This window comes from Wolffia australiana, chromosome 1, assembly GCF_029677425.1.
Source record: "Wolffia australiana isolate 7733 chromosome 1, ASM2967742v1".
NCBI classification, from domain to species: domain Eukaryota; kingdom Viridiplantae; phylum Streptophyta; class Magnoliopsida; order Alismatales; family Araceae; genus Wolffia; species Wolffia australiana.
Window position 1 is genome coordinate 5,524,350 of NC_135835.1, and position 20,531 is coordinate 5,544,880.

Below are 20,531 nucleotides of genomic sequence, written 5' to 3' on the forward strand. Positions count from 1 at the left end.
CCCAATTGGGATGACCTGATAGGGTGCCTTAATTGGGGTGACCCAATAGGAAACCCTTCACGGGCCAGATGGGCCCGCCGACCCAACCCAAACCTACACGAAGGGCCGCTGCCACTCTGCCGCCGCAGCCACTGGCGATCGCCGAGAAAGGTATTTTCCTGATTTTTTGCATTTTAAAATCATATAAAAATCATAAAAATCAGGAAAAATAGGAAAATTAGGAAAAAATATTTTCTGGATTTAAAATTCCAAAAAATTCAGAAAAAACCCGAAAATTAATATAAACACTTTTCAGTGATTTTAACATATACAAAAATTCTAAGCAAATATCTAACTCTCATCATTTAATATTTATAGTGGTTTTTGGTGTTAACTAAATTCCATAAAATCAAAAAATATATATTTATTTTCTATTTCTAGTGTTAATTAAAATTATGAAAATTAGTTCAAAATATTTTTGTGTTTTTCTTTGTATTTCTGCGTCAATTTAGATCATAGGAAATTACATAAATTGACTAAAAATCCATAAAAATCTCAGAAATTATATTTCTCACTTTTAAACTCATTTCCTTAATTCCAAGCTTGAGAAAGATTCTGAAATTAAATTTCTGCACCTCTGTGTATTGACCCCTTGTTCTATATTAATTATAGAGTATTTACGAGGAAAATTTGGACTTATCAACATACTTTAATTTAATTCATGCATAAACCTAATATTACTCATATGAAAGCTTTTTTATAATTTTAAGATACCTAAAAGGAACTATAGTATGTGTGTTAGTTTTCAATACAAATGATGTTTCATATTTAAACATCTATACTAAAACAGATTTTGCAAGTTCAATAGTAGATTGTAGGTCGACTACAGGTATGTGTGCAGTTTTAAGATGAAATTAATTACTTGGAAGAGTAAGAAACAAAAAATAGAATCCAGATAAAGTGTAGATGCTGAACTAAGAGTTTTAGCAGCGAGGGTAAGGAAGCTCAATGGATAAAAGATATGTTTAATGAATAAAATATAAATCTCCAGGGTACACTAAAGCTATTGAGCAAACATAAATGAGCGATAAGTATGGTCCATGATCCGGTTCTACAACCCCTTACATCCAACCGGTTGACATTTTTGCAGATATCTTCACCAAGGGACTGATAAGGCTTCAGTTTTTAAACCATCTTCAAGAGCTCACGATGGAGGGAATCCACACTTCGATTGAGGGGAGATGTCAACAAGAAGAATGCCATGAAGAACTGGGATGGACAGCTGATCTGGACGGGCTTGGAAGTTAAAATTGAGTAGGGTATATTCTTAATTTTTAAAAAGTAAATGTTTTTCTTTGATTTCAAACTTTAACGACATTCTATGTATATTCCATTGGGGTTTCCTAGGATACCTCATGGATAAACAAACCCTCATATTCCTTTCTTGAATGGGAAGGAATTTCTGGATTCCTGCTGTCAATTCTAGCCCATTATTTCTATCATTTGGGCCATTTATTTCAGAACAGATAAAGCATTGTTCATCTGGAGAGTCAAGGCAATAGATTCTTGAATCTTTGTCTTCTGAAGATCTACAAAAATGAGAGAAAGCAAAAATCATCCACAATTCTGAGAAGAATAAAGCCGGTTTGACCTCCGCAGCCAAATTACTGATTCATCATCTCCCTATCTCCAGAAAAAATACTAATGATTGATTTTTTTAGGATTCAATGGTTGTTCAAGCTTATCTAACATGTTAGATAATTCTTAGTACCGTAATGAGCCGTTATCTTAGTGAAACAACAGTTGAAATAAGTATCAGGCTCAAAGAGAACAAGAATGATCAAAATAGAACACCCATCATCTTTTCTCTTGGTGAGATTATATATATATATATATGTATGTATATATATAATATTTTAGGTGATCAGAGAACAATAATATGTAAAAAAAATAACTATGAAGCAACCATTGCTTTTTGTATGTTTTTATTTCGGGTACTGTATAGAGATTTGAAGATCTGTCGCTTTCCCAGTACACTTCACTTCTGCTAGTATTTAGGCTTATTGGGCTCTGATACATGTTTTGGACAAATGAAGGATGATGATTACAGAATGACAGGATGGGGCTGAATGAATACTTTTTTAGTCCTCGTGTCTCGGTCATCATCGTCACCATTACATCATCAGTCCCATTCCTTCAGTACGCCGTGATGATGGATGGATGATGAAAGGGACAAAATAGGCAGAGAGAACAAGCAAGAGGGAAAGAGTGAGAGTGATGAAGTAAATTATTCATGATACATTATATCATAAGGATGAATCAATAGTTGATAGAGCATAAAGAACTGAACATATCTATCAATGTTCTTGAGAGGTTGTATTATGAGTCAACAGGTAATAGTATCCTGAATCTTGAGAATAATGGGATATCTACAAGAAAACCTTTTTTATGTGGCCCAAGGACTGACCCATATTTATAGGCAAGAGGAGCATTCCTATCCTCTTTAATCTCTCTTGAACTTAACCCATCATTATTCAACAGTCAACGTGGTTGACAGTCCTCGTTCCCATCCTGGATGGTCGTCTTTTTTTATCACCGTCCCTGTCCGCTACGTCCTTGTCTTTAACATCAATGGTTCTCTTACCCATTTTTGGTGGTCGTATTTCCCCTTCCAGGAGTATTTATGGTTCTTACTTTTTATCCACACTTCCATCATCCAACTCGTCATCAGTCATTCTCCTTCATCCATGTCATCATTTTTGACATCGTTCAATTGATGACTGATGACTAATCACAAACTCAAACATAATAGATGATGGTATATCATACGTCCAACAAGCTTGACTCTGATTTGGTTTCTCGATGGCCCAGATTCTTTCTTGGATTCTCTTTTCACGTGATAACTATCTAAAATTAAGATTGTCTCAAGAAAATAGTTGGAAAAATGTGAAGGTAAAACAAGAGTAGATATTTCTACACAGTAAAATTTTCATCTTATCAAGTATCAAAGTGGCATAGGTAATTGATAGTTGCAAAAAAACACATATTAGCACAAAAAATAATAAGATATGCATCATGATTTATGTTTTAAACACGAAACAACCCCATATGTGACATAATTGAATTCATGAAATGTATATTATCCCATAGGCCTGCATGCAAGCACAGCCACTTATGTGGCATACACAGGTGTGGTGCTATTGGTTGCCCATTCGGAAGCCGATTTCAGGATGGATGCTATAATGGATATTGGACGAGGGAAATCTGATGTCCAGATATTGAGTAATGATATTGGATAATTGATATCAGTATTTGTCTTCATTTGAGGGATCGGATGACGATGGGGTAAATGTCTGTTGTAATTTAAATTGCATGTTTTTCCAATGAAAACTAAAGTTACAAATTCACTAGAGTGTTCAAATTCACATAACAGCGGTGACTTATTAAATCAGTTAACTTGGTCTAACTAGATCAAATTTAATGACAAAATAGTAATACTAATGTGAATAAAATATAAAATTGCACTTAAGATATAGTTAAAACTGAAAATCAGAGGAAACAACTGAGAATTTCAACACATGCAACTGTGTTGACCGACTCAATTCCCTTGTTTTTAAGCAATGCATGTTAAAAAGAGGATAATATAAGAAGTATTTTTTTGTAATTCTTACAGGTTTAAATATGGAAGTGAATGGACAAGAATACTTAAGGAAAAAAATGATAACATAATTTTATGATAATTATATTTTTAGAAACTAGAGGAATTTTTATTTTATTGTATAAATAGTATATTTTTTGATAATAAATGGAATTACTGCAAATAACCAAATCAAATCTAAAAATTGATAACTGAAGTTTGGCGAAAGTCAAAGAAATGAATGATGGGATCATATTCAAACCCCAGTAGCATTTTAAAAGTATTCTTCTCTTATAATGAGGGTAGACAATACCACATTGGCTTTATACATAATAATTTTGAGTCCTATGGTTAGAGACCGGTTGATAGTGACCATAACACAAATATCAATCTACAATTGGGTGTTTGGAATCTATGAACCACTTACTCAACCATGATATAAATCAACCCATTTGACAGTAACTATAACTATAATAATCAAGTGATTCATACGTGTCAATTCTATTATTCCCAAAAGAGCATCCACTTGTTGACTACAAGATCAACCATACTCATATTTACTACAAGATCACGTAGTTTTTCTAGATATTACAATATTCTTATTGAGTATTACTTGGATAAGAATATTTGAGAGGCATGATCAAAGGTGTGAATTTTGTATCGTTACTCCTTCCCAACTCAACTATACATTGAATTTATAAACATCACTTATAAGCAATTTTTTCCAACATATTCAATTCTTTATGTCCACCTAAACTTTAATACGGGATCCTTTTATCACTGTTCCCTATTCCCTTTGGGCTGTCCTTTGTTATGGATTCGGAAATGAACCGAAAATTTAGATCGGAAATTTGTTTGATCAAAAGATTCAAACCATTCAGATCGAATCCAGTCAGACCCCTACTTGGATTGCCTTTTGCCTTGGTAAATGCATGGCTCATCTAAGCATACTTCCTCAAGTATCAACCAAACACTTTACATATGTCACTTTTCTACTCATAGTGAACTGCACCTGAACTGTTCACTACTCAACCTCACAACACAGATTTGAGTGGACAAAAGCCAATGATTTTTTCAATACACAGACAGTTCACTCAATCAATATGTTTATCTAGCTATATATATTCAAAATAATGATAACGGATCTTAGAAATTCATGTCACAAACACATGTTCAGGTGGTCGTGTTTGTGATATGAATGTTCAGGTGGACATGTGTTTGTGAAAAAATGATAGCGATCAGTATTTTTTATCCACCTTATCCTACTGTCTTCATTGATTTATGATGTTGATTCTAAAAAATCACAACATAACTCTAGAAAAGCATTTTTAGATTCAATATTGAAATTTCAATCACAATTATGCTTTTTTTTCAAATTGTAATGATTGAAACATCGCACTTATATTCAAGATAGTTGCCAAAAAAAGTACTCACTTGAAATTTGTATCCACTATAAAACTGAGATATACAAATGATCTAAGTTTAGCATTACAATTCCGATACGGATTTAAACGATAAATGTTAAATGGTATTTAAACGTGAAAACATGATTGGAATTGTAATTTTCTTAAAACAGGAGGTAGTGGTTGATGTGTAAGTTAGAGAAAATAAGTTTTTTAACAATATTACAGAATAGATAGTTGATGAATCATTGCTATTTCTATACAGTTTAGAAATAACTGTAGACAGTATAGATAATTCATGCCTATTGACATGAATATGAATTAGGAATGGTTCATCAATTATCTATTGTGGAATATTGTCAAAAAGCCTATTTTCTCGAACTTACACATCAACCAATACCTCCTGTTTAAACGAAATTACAATTCAAGTCTTGAGACTATGGCAATTAAATACAAAATAGTGTAATGATTTATACGTGCATAATAAGCCCACAATAATAAGTGTTAACCGATATGATTTTTCAGGATGATGATGGTGAGAATTCCCACCGTACAATTCTTTTTGAGGGACAGCATCGGATAGATTACTTATAAAAAATACTCCAGAAAAAAAAAGATATCGACTCTGGGTCTGAACACCTACACCTCCCAATGTTTTGCTGGTCAAAATCGCCTGTTGACAGACAATCAGGAAGAGAATAATTACATCGACAATGAATTCATTTAGTTCATTAAGCACGAACAGGAGAAAATTTACGGTTTACCTACGTATCATATCCCGATATGGTGTACAATGTGTTCTCAAGAACAGTTGCTTCAAATTGCGAGCTCGAGAGATGTCGGAAAATAGCTCTGTATTACTACACTTTCGCAAGTTCTCAAGAAAATTTATCGGCAAGATCTATTTATCTTAATCGTTTCGTATTATTCTTAAATCCTTGGATAGCTAATAGATGACATTCGACATAAGACATCAGAACATGTGACATGGAAGTGGTAAAGGAGTATTTTCAGATGCACTAATTAAATAACTTATGCTGAACTTAGATGGACGTGCTTCTCCAATTTTAATTGTATAACAAATCGACTCTTTGTCCAAGATTATCCTTCACATAATCTTGAGGTATAAAGTGGTCTCATATTCTTCTCCTCCTAATAAGACGTGGCCAGAAGTTGAAGCAACGAAAAATCAGAGGGAGGAGAAAAACATCTAGGGGCGTCTTCATCCCTTAGGGCATGTAAAGTACAGCCTTAGAGGCAGACGTTGTCTCGAACCTACAAAAATCAACCGGATCCGGGAAAACATTTTGAGGGAAAACTCGATATTAGATGTACGGCGTCAGACATCCAAGGAAGGTTAAACAGCAACAGCTCTCAAGCCTGGCGGGGCGAAAGCTCTCAGGCGGCCACTGCGAATGTCTTGAGAAACAAGCCTTAAGATTATCATCATACGCCAATTTCGTAGTAGAAATTCAAAAACCAATGAGATAACTTCTAGGAGAGGTAGGTATTAAGACGTAATCGAGCAAGACATGGAGAGAAACGAAACAATTAAGAGAAGCACTGGCAGAATACAACGATTGACCGGTAAGGGAATGGAAATAGATTCTACGATGAACACACGAAAATTATCGACTGAGCATACTGACTTCAGACATCCAAGGAAGGAATTAGCAGCATTAGCTCTCTAGCCTGGCGAGGCGAAAGCTCTTAGGCGGCCACTGCGAATGTTTTGAGAAACAAGCCTTAACAGTCTCATCACAAGTCAGGGAATGCATCGATTGCACGGCATTTAAACATATACAAGATCACAAATAACAAAATTACCCAGCTGAAATGCTCAACAACACGTAATGGAAAAAGAAATACACCAATCAATTCTCCAAAAGAAACCTAGAACCTAAATCGAACAGAGAAGAACGAAGAAGGAATACCCCAATCAATTCTACAAGGAAACCCTTAAACCTAATTCGAACAGAGAAGAGAGACGAAAGAATGCAAGATCACGTGATACCGGTGGTAAATCATCTTGATATTTGCGGTTACGTGATGAACACGAAGAACACTCCAGAACTAGGGTTCCACATGGGCGGAAACAACTATTTATAGATGCACGCGGGTGAATCCAGAAGCTTCTTCTCACGATAATGGGCCTTTTCGTGTGGCCCATTTAAGGCCCATTTAGTCAACCGTCTCAATTTCAACGCACCGAAAAAGGGCTAGCGGACTAACTCGCGTTTTAATTATATTTAAGGGATTTAAATGAAATTCCAACTTACCTTGGAATTTTAAATACTTTACTTTGTCTGTTTTGGAAAGTGAGGGTATAAACGTAAAATAGAGGAAGTAAGATACAGCAGTGCAAATTGGCGAAAGGGGAAAGGAGGGAAAATAAATAGAAGGCGGACAACAACCCGCCCGCGCTTGTCTTAAATGTGCCGATTTATAACTGCCGACGTTCGCACCGCTCTCTTTCTCTCTCTAGTCCTCTCTCATTCTCTCTCTAGTCTTCTCTCTTTATCTCTCTATTTTCTCTCTCTCTCTCTATTTTCTCTATTTCTCTCTCTATTTGTATCTCTTTCTCTCTCTTGCTGGCGTCGCATTGACTTTGCAACTGGTGTCGCTGCTCGGAGTGGTGCTCGCTCGGTGAGTAAATTCTTCGAATGTGTTGTGAGCTTGAAATTTTTCTGCGGAAATTGATTTTCCTGCTTGTTCAGCTTGTCTGGAGCAAGATCTATAGGTTTTTTACTCTTTGATCTGGTCTGAATTGCTGCGGAAGGTCGTTTCTGCTGCTCGAGTTCTTTTGGTTTGGTATTTTTCGTCGGATCTCTTTGTTTGGTTTAGTGTGCCTCTGACTGTGTGTGGATCGGGGGCTTTTGTTCTTTTTTTTCTGGTTTCAGGATGGATTAGCTTTTAATTTTGAGTTTTTACTTGTAATGAGGGTATTTAGAACGTTCTATGCGGCTTGTTTTGAATGAATGCCGTGGAGAGACGTGCTTTTTAATCATCGCGTGCGGATAGAAAATGCCTCCTCTTGCCAATTTATGTTTTGGTAGCAATTAACTTCATTCTTTTTTCCCTGGCTGAGATAATGCTCAGTGGCTTTTCTTGTTTGCTTTTTATATGACACATCAATTATGCATTCAAAGGGGGTGTTTTTTTTTAATGTAGTACGTTCTCCTTTAACGTCTGCATGAATGTAGCGTCGGACAATTATACGATATCTTTCAATGCCGGACAATTGTACCGACTTATTCTCAAACTAGTTGAAATGTCGAATCCCAATGTTCCTCCATTTGGTAATCGTGGGATTCGAATTATCCATAATTTTTTCCCGACGTGAAAAGAAATTTGCTAAGATGGTGAATTCTAAATATTTTCCTTCTTTTGAAAAAAATTTGGGAGAATCAATTATATTGTTAATAACCACTAGCTTGGCATACCAAAAAAAAAGGATAATCGTTGTCCACCAGTTGAATGTTAACGACATTTCTCTCGATAAGGGATCACTTAGAATTATTAAATGCTCTTTTTTTAATAAATCAGAAAGATGGTTAAGTCTTACTGTTTAATAATTTATTTTCTTATGATTAATTTCCTCTCCGATTCGTTATTTTTCTGGGGGAACTGCCTAAATCATGTCATTAATTGACTGCCAAATTCTTAATATTGACAGCATATTCCGTGAAATGTAGCAATTGAATATTAAACTTGGCCATTGTTCACTTTATTCACATTCCTGATCATTGGTTTTGTGTCAGGTTTCTACATATAATGTCAGGAGCAGCCCTCCAAGAGACGAACATGCTGGTGATTCCTTCAGGATTAGACGATATTACTGAAATATCTAGCAAGATTAATCTGTTAAAACCTCATAATGGTCAAACGGGGAATCTGGACAACGGCCAGAATAAGATTCCTGTTCCGACAGTCTGTATGGTGTCAAATAAAGAACAGGGAAGCAATTGCACGGAAACAATGAGCTGTGAAGTCGAATACACAGAGTCTGAGAACTTGACAGATCTTGCTTCTGTGGATGACACTCTCAGCGTATGAACTTCAACTCTCAATATTTGATCTGGATGACGAGTTAATTATCAAATTAATTCTCTTATTGTCTCTCAGAGCCTTTCAGTGAAGCTAGAATCCAAAGATTGGGTCGTTCTATGCGAGTCACTGAACAATGTGCGCCAGGTAGCCATATTCCATAAAGAAAAGCTTCTTGACATGCTGTAAGCCTTTCATGCCCAGTTACCAAAGTTTAAGAATATAATGCGTAGTTAACTTTGGTTTTGATGTGACCCAACAGGAGTTCTGTGGTTCCAATGATAGTGAAATCTCTTAAAAGCCCTCGCAGTGCTGTTTGTAAAACTGCGGTGATGGCATCTGCCGATCTCTTCAAGGTCTATGGTGACCAGTTAGTTGACTTGCTTGATCCTCTGGTGGGTCCCTCCTTACTCCGAAAACCGTCATTTATCTGTTTTTTTTTTCTTTTTGTGACAAATTCAACTACTGATTGTGCATCGTTAAAAAAAAATCAGCTTCTACAGCTTCTTCTCAGATCTTTTCAAGACAAGAAATTTGTAAGTGATGCGGCTGAGAGAGCCCTCGTCTCGATGACTACACGGATATCTCCTTTTCAGTTGCTGCCTAAGTTGCAGCCATATCTTAAGCATCGGAACCCTCGTATAAGGGCAAAGGCATCTTTTTGTTTCTGCCGCAGTGTTCCACATCTAGTAAGTTCTCTCTTCTTGCATAATCAGGCTTATTAATACATAATTTTAATGCATAATCAGGCATATTAATACAGTTAGAAAAGCTATGATTAGTCAAAGTTGTTTACAAATGAGAAGATCAATCCTTAATATTATTCCGAGTCCCTAAATATCATGTTGATACCTCTTTAACCTCTCTGGAGTCTCTCTTGAATGACATCTCCTAGAATACATGATATCATGTCGATGCCTTCTTTGACATGTCCTGAAATCTCTTTATCTTGAATATCATGTCAGTCTCTCGCTGGAATTTATGGTTATCATTTCGACACCCTCCACAAACTCTTTCTATATAAATAGATCCATATAATTCGAGATATAATCATTCATGTAATTCATATTTTTTGGATGCCCCTCTCTCTATATTTATGTATATTCATGATATCTATCATGTCGATACCCTCTAGAACCTCACCTGACTATCACTCTCTCTTAATTTCATATTATCTTATGGATACCCACCTCTCTCTCGCTATCATGTGTCTCTCTCTTTCTCTCTCTCACCGTATATACCATTCAAGACATTCATGTGGGGATTACTTTCTCTGAGTTTCTTTGAAAAAAAATTTAATTAAGGCCGTCACCCGACAAAGCGATAACCACCCAGAGTTACGCTCTTTGAGTTCCTTGTTTTCTTTATTTGCTCTCTTCTCTCCTATAATCTCTCTCTCTTGCAGACATAAGATCATCTTGATCCGCTCTCTTAAGTGTATGTGACCACATAGATGGCCACATGAAGCATATCTCTCTCTAACATGAAGCGATGAGTTTGCAGGGGAATGAGGGAATCAGAAGCTATGGAATGGAGAAGCTGATCCACGTGGCAGCAGCCCAGCTCACTGACCAACTTCCCGAATCGAGAGAGGCGGCGAGAACGCTCGCGCTGGATCTTCATGCGGCGTTTGACACGTGTCTGACTTCTCCGGCTGACACGTCGCAACCTTCTCCGGCCGACGCGTCGCAACCTTCTCCGGCCGACACGTGGGAGGGCTTCTGCCGCGCCAATCTCCCCCCTCTCAGCGCCCAGGCAATTCTTCGCCTCACCTCCCTGGGAAATTAATTTTCAGTTCATAACTCTAATGTTTTGTCCCCAAACCATAGTAATTGGGGGGATGAGTCATGATGTAAATTTTCCGAGGCCGATTTGGTCATTTCATTATTTTGCCAGAATATTGGAACTGCACTTCAACTTATTTTTTGTAGTTCTTTTATTGTATTTTGGAATGCCATTTACAAACCCATTTTAGTCCATAAATAAGCAGACTTTAGGAATTATAGTCATGATCTTAGTCCTCAGATCAATCATGTCAACAAACTAAGATCATCAAATAATATAACAAATGAATGAAGACTAAGGCCCCAACGTTGTTGTGTTGTCAAGATGAGCTGATGTCGTTGTCTTTCATGTAAATCTCAACGTTGACATTGTCTACGGCCTTCGTCGCAGAAAAGGAAAGGTCATAACGCCAACACGAGTTCTTGCAAAACTGCACCATCAGTCATGCCATGAGAAGACACAAGCTTAGTCAAGACCCATGCAAAAGCCGTGAGTCAGATCATGAGCTAGCCAAATGATGGATTCAATATTTCTAAAGATTGAGGATTTGTGTATTTTTTAGATGAAACCAGGGTTTGATGAATGTTCAAAGTAGATTATGCCAAGTCAACCCCTCAGTCAATGGATTTACACAAGTTCAGACATGTTTGACAGGAATTATTCATGTAAAGATAATCAGCTTCATACCATTCAAAAAATACAACTCAAACATGCATGAGATGACTATATTCTAATTTCCTCTTTCACTTTGGAAGCCCATTCAAGAAGATTTAATCCTAATTTCAAATCACTATTCTCTCTCATGGTCAAAAATAAAAGAACAAAGAGAAAGCATCAGATCTCGTCTTCCTCAAAATTGAAGGATTTTTTTCTGTGATCCATAGGATTTATAATCATATTTTATGGGCCTATAATTCAGCTCATTCAGACCTTGTTCTAAATATCATCATTTAGAGATTTTACTAATTATTTCTTAATTTTTATTGAACATAAAAATTCCTGCTCACCTCCATACAACAATGTTATTCAACATTCATACTGCCAACAACCTTGGCCTAAAGATCATCACATGGAAATTTTTACCAACTGTTTTGAACTATGATTGGAAACTAAAGTTGTTTATAATATTCATAGGAATTCATATCATCTAAAATATCAAGCTGTAAAATTTTATATCAAAAGATTGAATTAAGTTACAGGGAAAAAAAAGAGAAAATTATGAAATAAGGATAAAAGGAAATTGCTAGCTCGCAGGGAAATTTAAAAGAGATTCAATCAAAGAGTCATCACAAAAGAAAATTCAGATTATTCTGCAGGTTCTCTTGAGACCGTGGATATCTGTTCATAATTTCCGTGATGTATTTTAAAAGTTATAGGCGAGAGAAGTAAGAAACATGCAGAAAAGCTCCAAGGATATTTCAAATGCAGATTCTTGATTTTCATACATCTTCACCTCATGTTGAATTCGATTCTAATAAAGTTTAAATATACATCAACATAGAAGAGTATACAGAGATAAAAAGGAAAGAATATAATTGGTAGACAGGAAAAAGTAAGGAACATTGAACCATCTTTTTAGACTTCACTGAATATTCAAAGTATTTCCATTGAAATATATTCACAGATTATTTCATATTGAATGTGCTTAAAGTTATATTTTTTTGCCTTTATCTGCATATGTTGGATTTATTGTATTGACCAAATGTACAAATTTTAAGTGGATCCTCGTAGGCTTTGTGGTCAACTAGATGGTAGCTTTAGGTGCCAAGTTGAAGGAGGTCAAGCATCATCATCCTGTGGAAGACTTTTTTTCTTTAGGGGGGGGGGGGTCAATGACAACAAATGGTTCACCAACCTTTATTTTCTTGGTATCATTTTTACTCCTTATTTTAAATTGTTTTACTTGGGCGGTATTCACACAAACTTGGTTAGGCCCATCATCTTCTAGTGCCAAATTCCCATAGAGACAGCATTAAGATTAAGCCTGGGCTATGTACAAAAAGCTATTTTGTAGTCTCATTTACCAATTTTATAGAAGTGGACTATATATTATGCAGTTTACTATATCTGAGTGAATACGATAAAAGGAAAATAATTCAGCCCCCCTTCATGTTGTATCTTAGCCACTTAAAATAACACTTCCACTTTGATTTCCATCTGGATTGGTTTTGTTGATCGTGTGACTGAATCCAATATGATCCCAAATTTTGAAAATAATTCAGTATGCAATTAAATCTAGGAGTATATATACGAATCATTAACCATATAAAGGAACTGATGTAGTCAGAACAAGTACAAATGAAGGCCCAATATAATGTTTGATATTTTCTCTGACAAACTACCTCTTGATAATATATCATATATTATTTTGGGGGTTACAGATTATCTGTTGATGTGAATTCTTATATGATATGTCATCTCTCACAGTTTTCGATGAAGTGATATATTGCCCCTTGATGTGATCACTGTATCACACACTATAGCATGTTAGAGGTGTCAGATATCGTGTCGTATATTTGTCCCATCTGTCATACAATTGCAGATTTTATTTCTTGTTGGTTGTATTAAGGGAATACCTTTTTTGCTTCTATGATCCCTTGTTGTTAGACAATCTCGCCTTTCAAGACACATTTCATTATATTAATTTTTTATTGAGAGAATCATTACCTTGTAGTGTGGTGGGACCGGTGCGATTTTAGGCCGATGTGCGGTCCGGTTTGAGTTTTCGAACTGCACATGAGACAGCATTATATTAAATTGCACCGCACATCGTCCAAGGCCCTGTGCGGTGCGATTGTGCGATTTGAGTCCGATTTTTCATATGATTATGTCTTTCCAGAATCCGGCTTCCACAGACACAGAATAATGAGATCGTTCTTCCGTTCAAGGCTCCGCTGCCGTCGATCGCGGCGAAATTCCCCTCCGCCAGATTTTAATTTTCAGCTTCGGTAGCTCATCTACTATTTCTTTGTAAAGTTTATATCATTTTCTTGATGTTTCTTTTAAATCAATGTTCGGTTGGTATTTATTGACCGTGTTTTCTCGCACAGGTGTGCGGCAGGTCCCCACGTAGATTCAAGGATATATATCTCACACAGGTGTGCGGCAGACGTGTTGGAACCCACTCTTAACTCTGAAGCAGATTACTGACGAGAAGTCGGCATGTCCCCTCGTAGATTCAAGGTGTAGTTTTTTCCCATCTCTATTTCTATTCCGATGGGTTGTTTCTAATTCTATTTCTTAGCTCAACTCCGAAAATTAAAATCAATTACTCCATGTCTTTTACATATACATATGTGTGTGTGAGTGCGTATACTTACCTTTTTGTTATTGTTTTTTACTCTACTTTTGTGTCTATCCCTTTTGCATAATCTGTTTTCCATCTCTCTCCTGTTGTTTCTATCCCCTGAATAAATCGATTGGAAGGACATTGTCCAATGATGATTAAGTGATCTTGATAGTCAGTCTTTTTTGAGGCATCAGCGAGAACTTAACTTATTCTCTCCAAGTTAAACCTTACATCTGAATAAACTCTCTACAATCCCTGACCCTCTTTCTCAATTACATCCACTCTCTCATTATGTTTATCTCAATTACTCTCTACTCTCTCTGACTCTATTTCTCTAATTGCACCCTCTCTCTCGATCTCTTTCTCTCAATTACTCCCTATTCTCTCTCAATATGTTTCTCTCAATTGCTCTCTACAATCTCTGACTCTATTTCTCTCAATTACACCCTCTCTCTCATTCTCTTTCTCTCAATTACTCTCTACTCTCTCTGACTCTATTTCTCTCAATTACACCCTCTCTCTCATTTTGGTGACATGCAGTGGCATTTTGACTTCATTTTCGTAAAAAAATCATAATTTTCAACATAATGACTTAAGATTTACAATCATTATTTTTCATCATAATAGCAATTTAATCGCACAATCATATTCTTTTTCCTAATAATAAGCTCACTTTACACCTAATTTATTGCATTACGGAGAGCTCCTGGTTCAGAAAGAATAAGAAGGTCCTGTCAACACCGTCGCCAGACATAACCAGACTCGATATGCGACTGCAAGATGGTAGCCTAATGAAGCCCATGCAGATGAATGCTTTTGACATCATCTCCTTGTTTGCAGGAGTTGAGAGGAAGAGATGATGCCTGTCCTCAAGGAGATTGTTTGGCAATGCAAAGGAGTTGGGCCCAATGATCAGCACAAGCAGCCACAGTCGGTAGCTGTAGTTTTATGGCCATGATCATCAATCCGCTAGACATCCCAGGAAGCTCAACTGCAACTTGAGCTCTCTCTTGTTTTGTCTCACTCTCTCTCTCCATCTCTCTTGTATGCTATCTATTTAGTCATGTATCTCTTGCATGATGTGTAGCAGCTGTTGTGAAATCCCGGATTAACATGGTAATGAGGAAAAGTATACTTATTGGTGCTTCTGTTCATCAGCTTCTAATGAAGTTCTGCCATTAGTTGGAGTGGATCTTGAATGTCGAGTTTGATTGTCCATTTTCTCATCTTTCTGTTTCTCTCTCCATCTCTCTCTCCGCTCAATCTTTCAATCTGTTTTGTTTGTATGCCTCACTCCAGAAACAGTAAAATTAAGTGGTTTTGGAAGACCACGCTTGAAAACCCATTTGCCCCTCTCTCTTTCAATTTTTATATAATTTTAATATATTTTTCTGAATTTATTAGAAGAAAAAATGAATTTTCAAAATATATTAATAAATATATAACCATTCATGATTCCCTATGGTTTTATGTAGGGAAATATGTAAGAGAGAGTAGTAGCGGGCATATCTAAATAAAAAACAGCGACGTCCATTTAATTTAAGCTAAATTCAATGTTTTATTCAAGCAGGCAGCTCATTTTTAACCATTTTATGGATTTTAGTTACATGTTAATCATCATTCCATGTAAATTCAGATTTCAATATAACTTTATGTTCTTTCATGATTTTTATATAATTTATTAATGGTTGGAATAACTCTTTTAAAATCACATGGCAGTTTCAAAAACAAAAATTATTATTTAATAATGTGATGTAAGTTACTGAATCTTCTCGATTTTTATAGAATTTTATTATGTTTTTTAAAAAATTATTAGAAGAAAAAATGAATTTTCACAAAATATTTTAATAAATATATAACCATTTTCGGATTCCCTATGGTTTTATTTAGGGAAATATGGAAGAGAGAAAAGCGGAGGGGCATATCTATAAATAAAAAACAGCACCATCCATTTATGTTCAATAGGCCGATTTTGTGCGATGTGCAGTCCAATTTCGTCGCACAAAATCGGACCGCACATCGGTCAGCGCTTTTGTGAGATCGAAAAAATTGCACACCGTCCGAAAAAATCAGACCGGACTGCACGACCTTCCCTAGTGTGCAAGACTTTTGTTTGCTTGTAGTTTCAAGAGATATTATTGTGGACTAAGGGGGTGAAGTTATTGGTTTTATTGACCCAAAACATAGCTTATATTAGTTGCACCAGGCTTTGCAAATTCAACGCCAAGCTTTACAATAGTTCCTATATCACATTTGTGTCAAGCATAAATATGAAATCAAATGACATGAGAAAATATCAACAAGTTCTGAAATGTAAGAATTAGCATTCCTCCATGACAACTGGTTAATGATGAAATAGTATTCTTTTCATTTTTAAATTTTTATTTGGACTGCTTTAAGATTCTCGTGTCATTCACTCAACACATCAATCATATAATATATATGAACACAACATTGTGAGCCAAAATCTACATACATTTCAATGAGTTCTTTTTTAAAGCCTGGCTTCTTCACAAGAATCCAATCTAGTAACATTTCCAAATACAAAAATAACTAGTCAAATCATAAGTAAAGTCAAGCCTTGCACAATGTACTCCATATACATAAATATTCAATCCGGAACATCAGAATGATTATTTGGTCTTTCAAGGAAATTATGTAAAACGGTATATAAGTTTTTCAACGGGCAAGTAGTTTCATTTTCAAAGAGAGAAACATACAATAATGTGGTGGAAGTAGAAATTTTAGTGTTGGATGGTTGTGTGATTGATACATGACTATATATTTATACGTGCGAACTTTTTATGACTGATTTTAAATGGAAATTTGTCTTTTGTTATTTATTTTGTGTGTTCATTCTAGTTTCACGGAACTTAATTATTGATCTCCGTCCAGTTATTCTCAGATGTTTACCTTTAAAAACCAGCATGAGTGCCCTTGAAGTGTCAGGGAGAACGCGTGATCCTAATCTTGATTAATATATAGATTGTAGATATTCTGTTTAAAGTTTGTGTCATATGGAAATAATAAAACTCGGTTGAGAAAACTAATTATAGTTTTAACTGAAATAAGACTTTCACAAAAAGATATATGTTTTGAGTTTCAAACATTAAGAATCTTCTTGAATAGATATATTTTTAAATTGATAGGAATCCTGTGAATTTTACATGTAATGTAAGATTATAGAGCATAATTTTGAATGAATGTTTAAAATCCTCAAGGAGGCCCAATATAAACTACTGTGGGTTTTAAATCCTCGAAAGTATTTTTAAATTGAGACAAATTCTTTCAATGTTAGGAAAAATCTAAGATTGTAGGGCATATTTTGAGTAAACAAAGTTGTTTTGACTACTGGAGATCAGATTATTATCTTATTTAAAATACTAAGGAAATAATAATCTGTTCTGTGGATATGGGGAACAAAAGCTCATTTTTTAATAAAATCCAGGAACTTAATTTGTAGAAACTACCAACAATTTTCTGTTTTTATTCTCTGGAGAAATCCCATGGAATACAAAATTCTCTTTGAATGTCGAGTTGATCTATATGGTCAAGCATCACATGATTGTTTAACTTTCATTATTGGTACAAAATTTGGTTCAAGATGAAACGAAATCAAAAACTTTAATCATGTATAATCTAATCCACCCCATTGATTGTTTTTATCACAATTGTGGTATAATCATTTGAGATCATGCATCATTCGATGATGTATGATCTCGTATGGCCAAGTACATAGCACAACATGTTTGGTGTCACAAGTAGTGTTCGCCCCTCCCAACAGGGATATCAGATGATGATAGTAGGATGGATGATGAACCAAATCTCTGGAATGGACTATTGGATTTCCATCTGTACCGATATCCTGATGCCAAATGACAATATCAGATCTTGGTTCCTAGTGTAGCAATGTCTGATACAGTTATCCATCCCTATACTCACATACATCCTCGTCTCAAAGGTTGGATGGCGATATTGGACATTGACATCAGCTAACAATTTTTTCGATATTCTATATATGAATTCAAACTATAATTTAAATAATTTATGATACGTAAGTAAGCTATTATGAGTCATATATACTGTTTCTTTGAGTATTTTATAATTTTCTTGATGATTTAAAATTATATTTCACTTATAATATAGTACTTAGTCTGGCCTGGCAGAAAATGGTCCAATTGCTCTCACTAGAAAGCTCTAATAGGTTTCATATTTGTTAGAGCGCAGGAATTTTGACAATTTATTGACCACAAATATTTATACTATTGTAAACTTTACATTTTTTTCATGTGGGACACTGTCCTCTATTTTTTGCCCGATATCCAAATATCTAATATCATTATGCAGATATCATTTTTTGGTACAGATTTCAAGATCTGATATCAGGAAATCAAGTTTACAAATCAGATTCAACATCCAGTACAAGCACCCACCACATCCAGGGCCCTGTAATATCCGTCCCAATATCCAATGTCAGATGGAATATCCGATGCAATATTCGATATCCATCCGATATCCGATTTCCAAAGTCAGAAACCTCACCAGATTCTTCCAGATATCGCTTGTTCGGCATCGGATATCAGACAGCTATCAGATGGGCAATCTCTTGTCACAACGTTTCATTTTTTGTCTCATCTACCATTGTGTGAATTACATTATTTATTTGTTTGTCACCAAGGGCTCTTTGACATTCCAACACTGATAGAACCTTTAAAAGTGTTTCACTTTAGCTCATTAATGTCATTGTTGATTCAATGTCATCCTTTATTAGAATTAATAAAGATGACCAAAGTGCAGTTCAATGAAAAACCGCCTTTGAACCTCGCACGATCAGAACCACTAAACTTCCATCAGCATCATCCTCCAACATTTTCTAACTTGAGTTATTGATTTTGAAAACTAATTTAGTTTTAACATTACTCCGCCTGCTTTATTGGAGCTCTTTGCATTTCCAAGAAATTAAACCCTGCATGATCGACGTGATAAATACAAAATAACAAACAACTTTGTTAATGGTGTACATTAAAATCAGGCTAGAAATGTGTTACCATTGTTTATCATTGAGGACTAAATGGCGAATGAATTCGGCACACTAACATTAAAATATATGTTGTACCTAATTATTATAGGTAAATGAATCAGTAAGTTCATAAAATCTTTGACTTCCATCATGATGCTTTCTACCTGCTATCTATTTCAATCTGCTATCTATTTCAATCTGGTATCTATTTCAGCAGTCAAATGACAGAATAAACTGAAATTAATAGTTCTCAGGAAAAATATCAGAAATATATCACTATCATAATAAAACTAAATATAATTATAAGCATTTAGCATTTTTAATGAAATGCCGTCTATCCCAAATTACAGCTATATTGTAAGAAATCTGAATTAAAGAAGGTTTTTCAGCATCCTGCAACTCGTTTTATGTCTTTATAGGCTTAAGCCTGTTCCGTTACGTATTTATCTTCAAATTGAAATATTGTGTAACTTAGAAATAATATTTTTGTGACTGAATCGATTGAAATTCCCGGTGATCAACAAAATATAACACTAAAAAGCCAAGAAACTTCCTTTGATAATAAAATTCACATCATGATTGGGGATAAGCAAGACTAACCAAAAATAAAGAACCAGAAGGTTCTACATCGAAAATAAACAGATGAAATAACAAAAACCAGAAGGTCCAATTTATTCGGTAATCGAAACAAAAAAGCTCTGGTCTAAGTATCTCAATAAAAGTCTAGTAGGCCAGGAAAAAACATCAAATTCAACTGGTTTACCAGCATCCAAGGCTCTTGCATTTTGATACGTTCATCTATAGATTGAATACTAGGATAGCAGATCTGGACAAGAACTACAAGAATCCCAAGCAGTAGGAATATTCAGGTCAAGAAGTTCAAAAAAAAGGATAGAAGGATAGAAGGGAATTCATGAGGATAATAAGCCAAGATTTGCCAAATGGGTATAATCTTCTTCGGGAGTGTGAAGATCTTCCACGCCCTCTTCTGGTCAATAAAAGTTGTCCTCCTCTCTCATTTATAGAACTCAATTTGTGATTTGCTTTATTCCTCACGCACTTGAACCAACACGTATGGACTTCGCGTAAATAAGACCAAAACTTTTGAAAATAGTTCCATTTTCTACTGGCAAGATATTTCATTTTCAATGAGCGCAGTATTTCTCAGATTTAAGATCCTTATAATATGAGAGACCTAAAGACAAGTTCTCTGATAGAGCCCCAAAGGAGCTCTAATGGAATCAAAAGAATACGGTGGAGATAATAGAAGAGCGGAGGAAGGATAAAAGAGAGAGATCTTGATATGATAATTCTACCATTTTGAGGGAGGAAGAAATTCTATAAGAGGAGGTAGGATAAAAGAGAGAGTGA

General features: G+C 35.3%; 1 protein-coding gene, 1 long non-coding RNA gene and 2 other non-coding genes across 7 annotated transcripts; 1 reads left to right on the plus strand and 3 right to left on the minus strand.

The window, feature by feature from the left end:
- Positions 1-5,465: 5,465 nt before the first annotated feature.
- Positions 5,466-7,082, minus strand: LOC144703150 (uncharacterized). 2 transcript variants are annotated; one of them, XR_013581485.1, is made up of 2 exons: positions 5,788-7,082; positions 5,466-5,692 (listed from the first exon to the last, which is right to left on the minus strand). It is a non-coding gene; the product is annotated as an uncharacterized LOC144703150 (long non-coding RNA). The 2 variants fall into 2 exon arrangements; XR_013581484.1 differs by having other exon boundaries at positions 5,784-7,082.
- LOC144714218 (small nucleolar RNA SNORD14) lies at positions 6,355-6,474 on the minus strand. The gene has a single exon (XR_013584283.1). It is a non-coding gene; the product is annotated as a small nucleolar RNA SNORD14 (small nucleolar RNA).
- Positions 6,666-6,786, minus strand: LOC144714215 (small nucleolar RNA SNORD14). The gene has a single exon (XR_013584282.1). It is a non-coding gene; the product is annotated as a small nucleolar RNA SNORD14 (small nucleolar RNA).
- Positions 7,083-7,446: 364 nt separating the features above from the next.
- LOC144703158 (uncharacterized) lies at positions 7,447-10,987 on the plus strand. Of its 3 annotated transcripts, none has more exons than XM_078575265.1 (6): positions 7,447-7,665; positions 8,781-9,069; positions 9,145-9,251; positions 9,329-9,461; positions 9,561-9,755; positions 10,570-10,987. In XM_078575265.1, exons 2-6 carry the CDS (start codon positions 8,794-8,796, stop codon positions 10,852-10,854), a joined length of 996 nt encoding a protein of 331 aa, XP_078431391.1. In that variant the 5' UTR covers positions 7,447-7,665; positions 8,781-8,793; the 3' UTR covers positions 10,855-10,987. The 3 variants fall into 3 exon arrangements, with proteins under 3 accessions (XP_078431391.1, XP_078431406.1, XP_078431399.1); XM_078575280.1 differs by lacking the exon at positions 7,447-7,665 and adding an exon at positions 7,673-7,798; XM_078575273.1 differs by lacking the exon at positions 7,447-7,665 and adding an exon at positions 7,695-7,830.
- Positions 10,988-20,531: the final 9,544 nt, after the last annotated feature.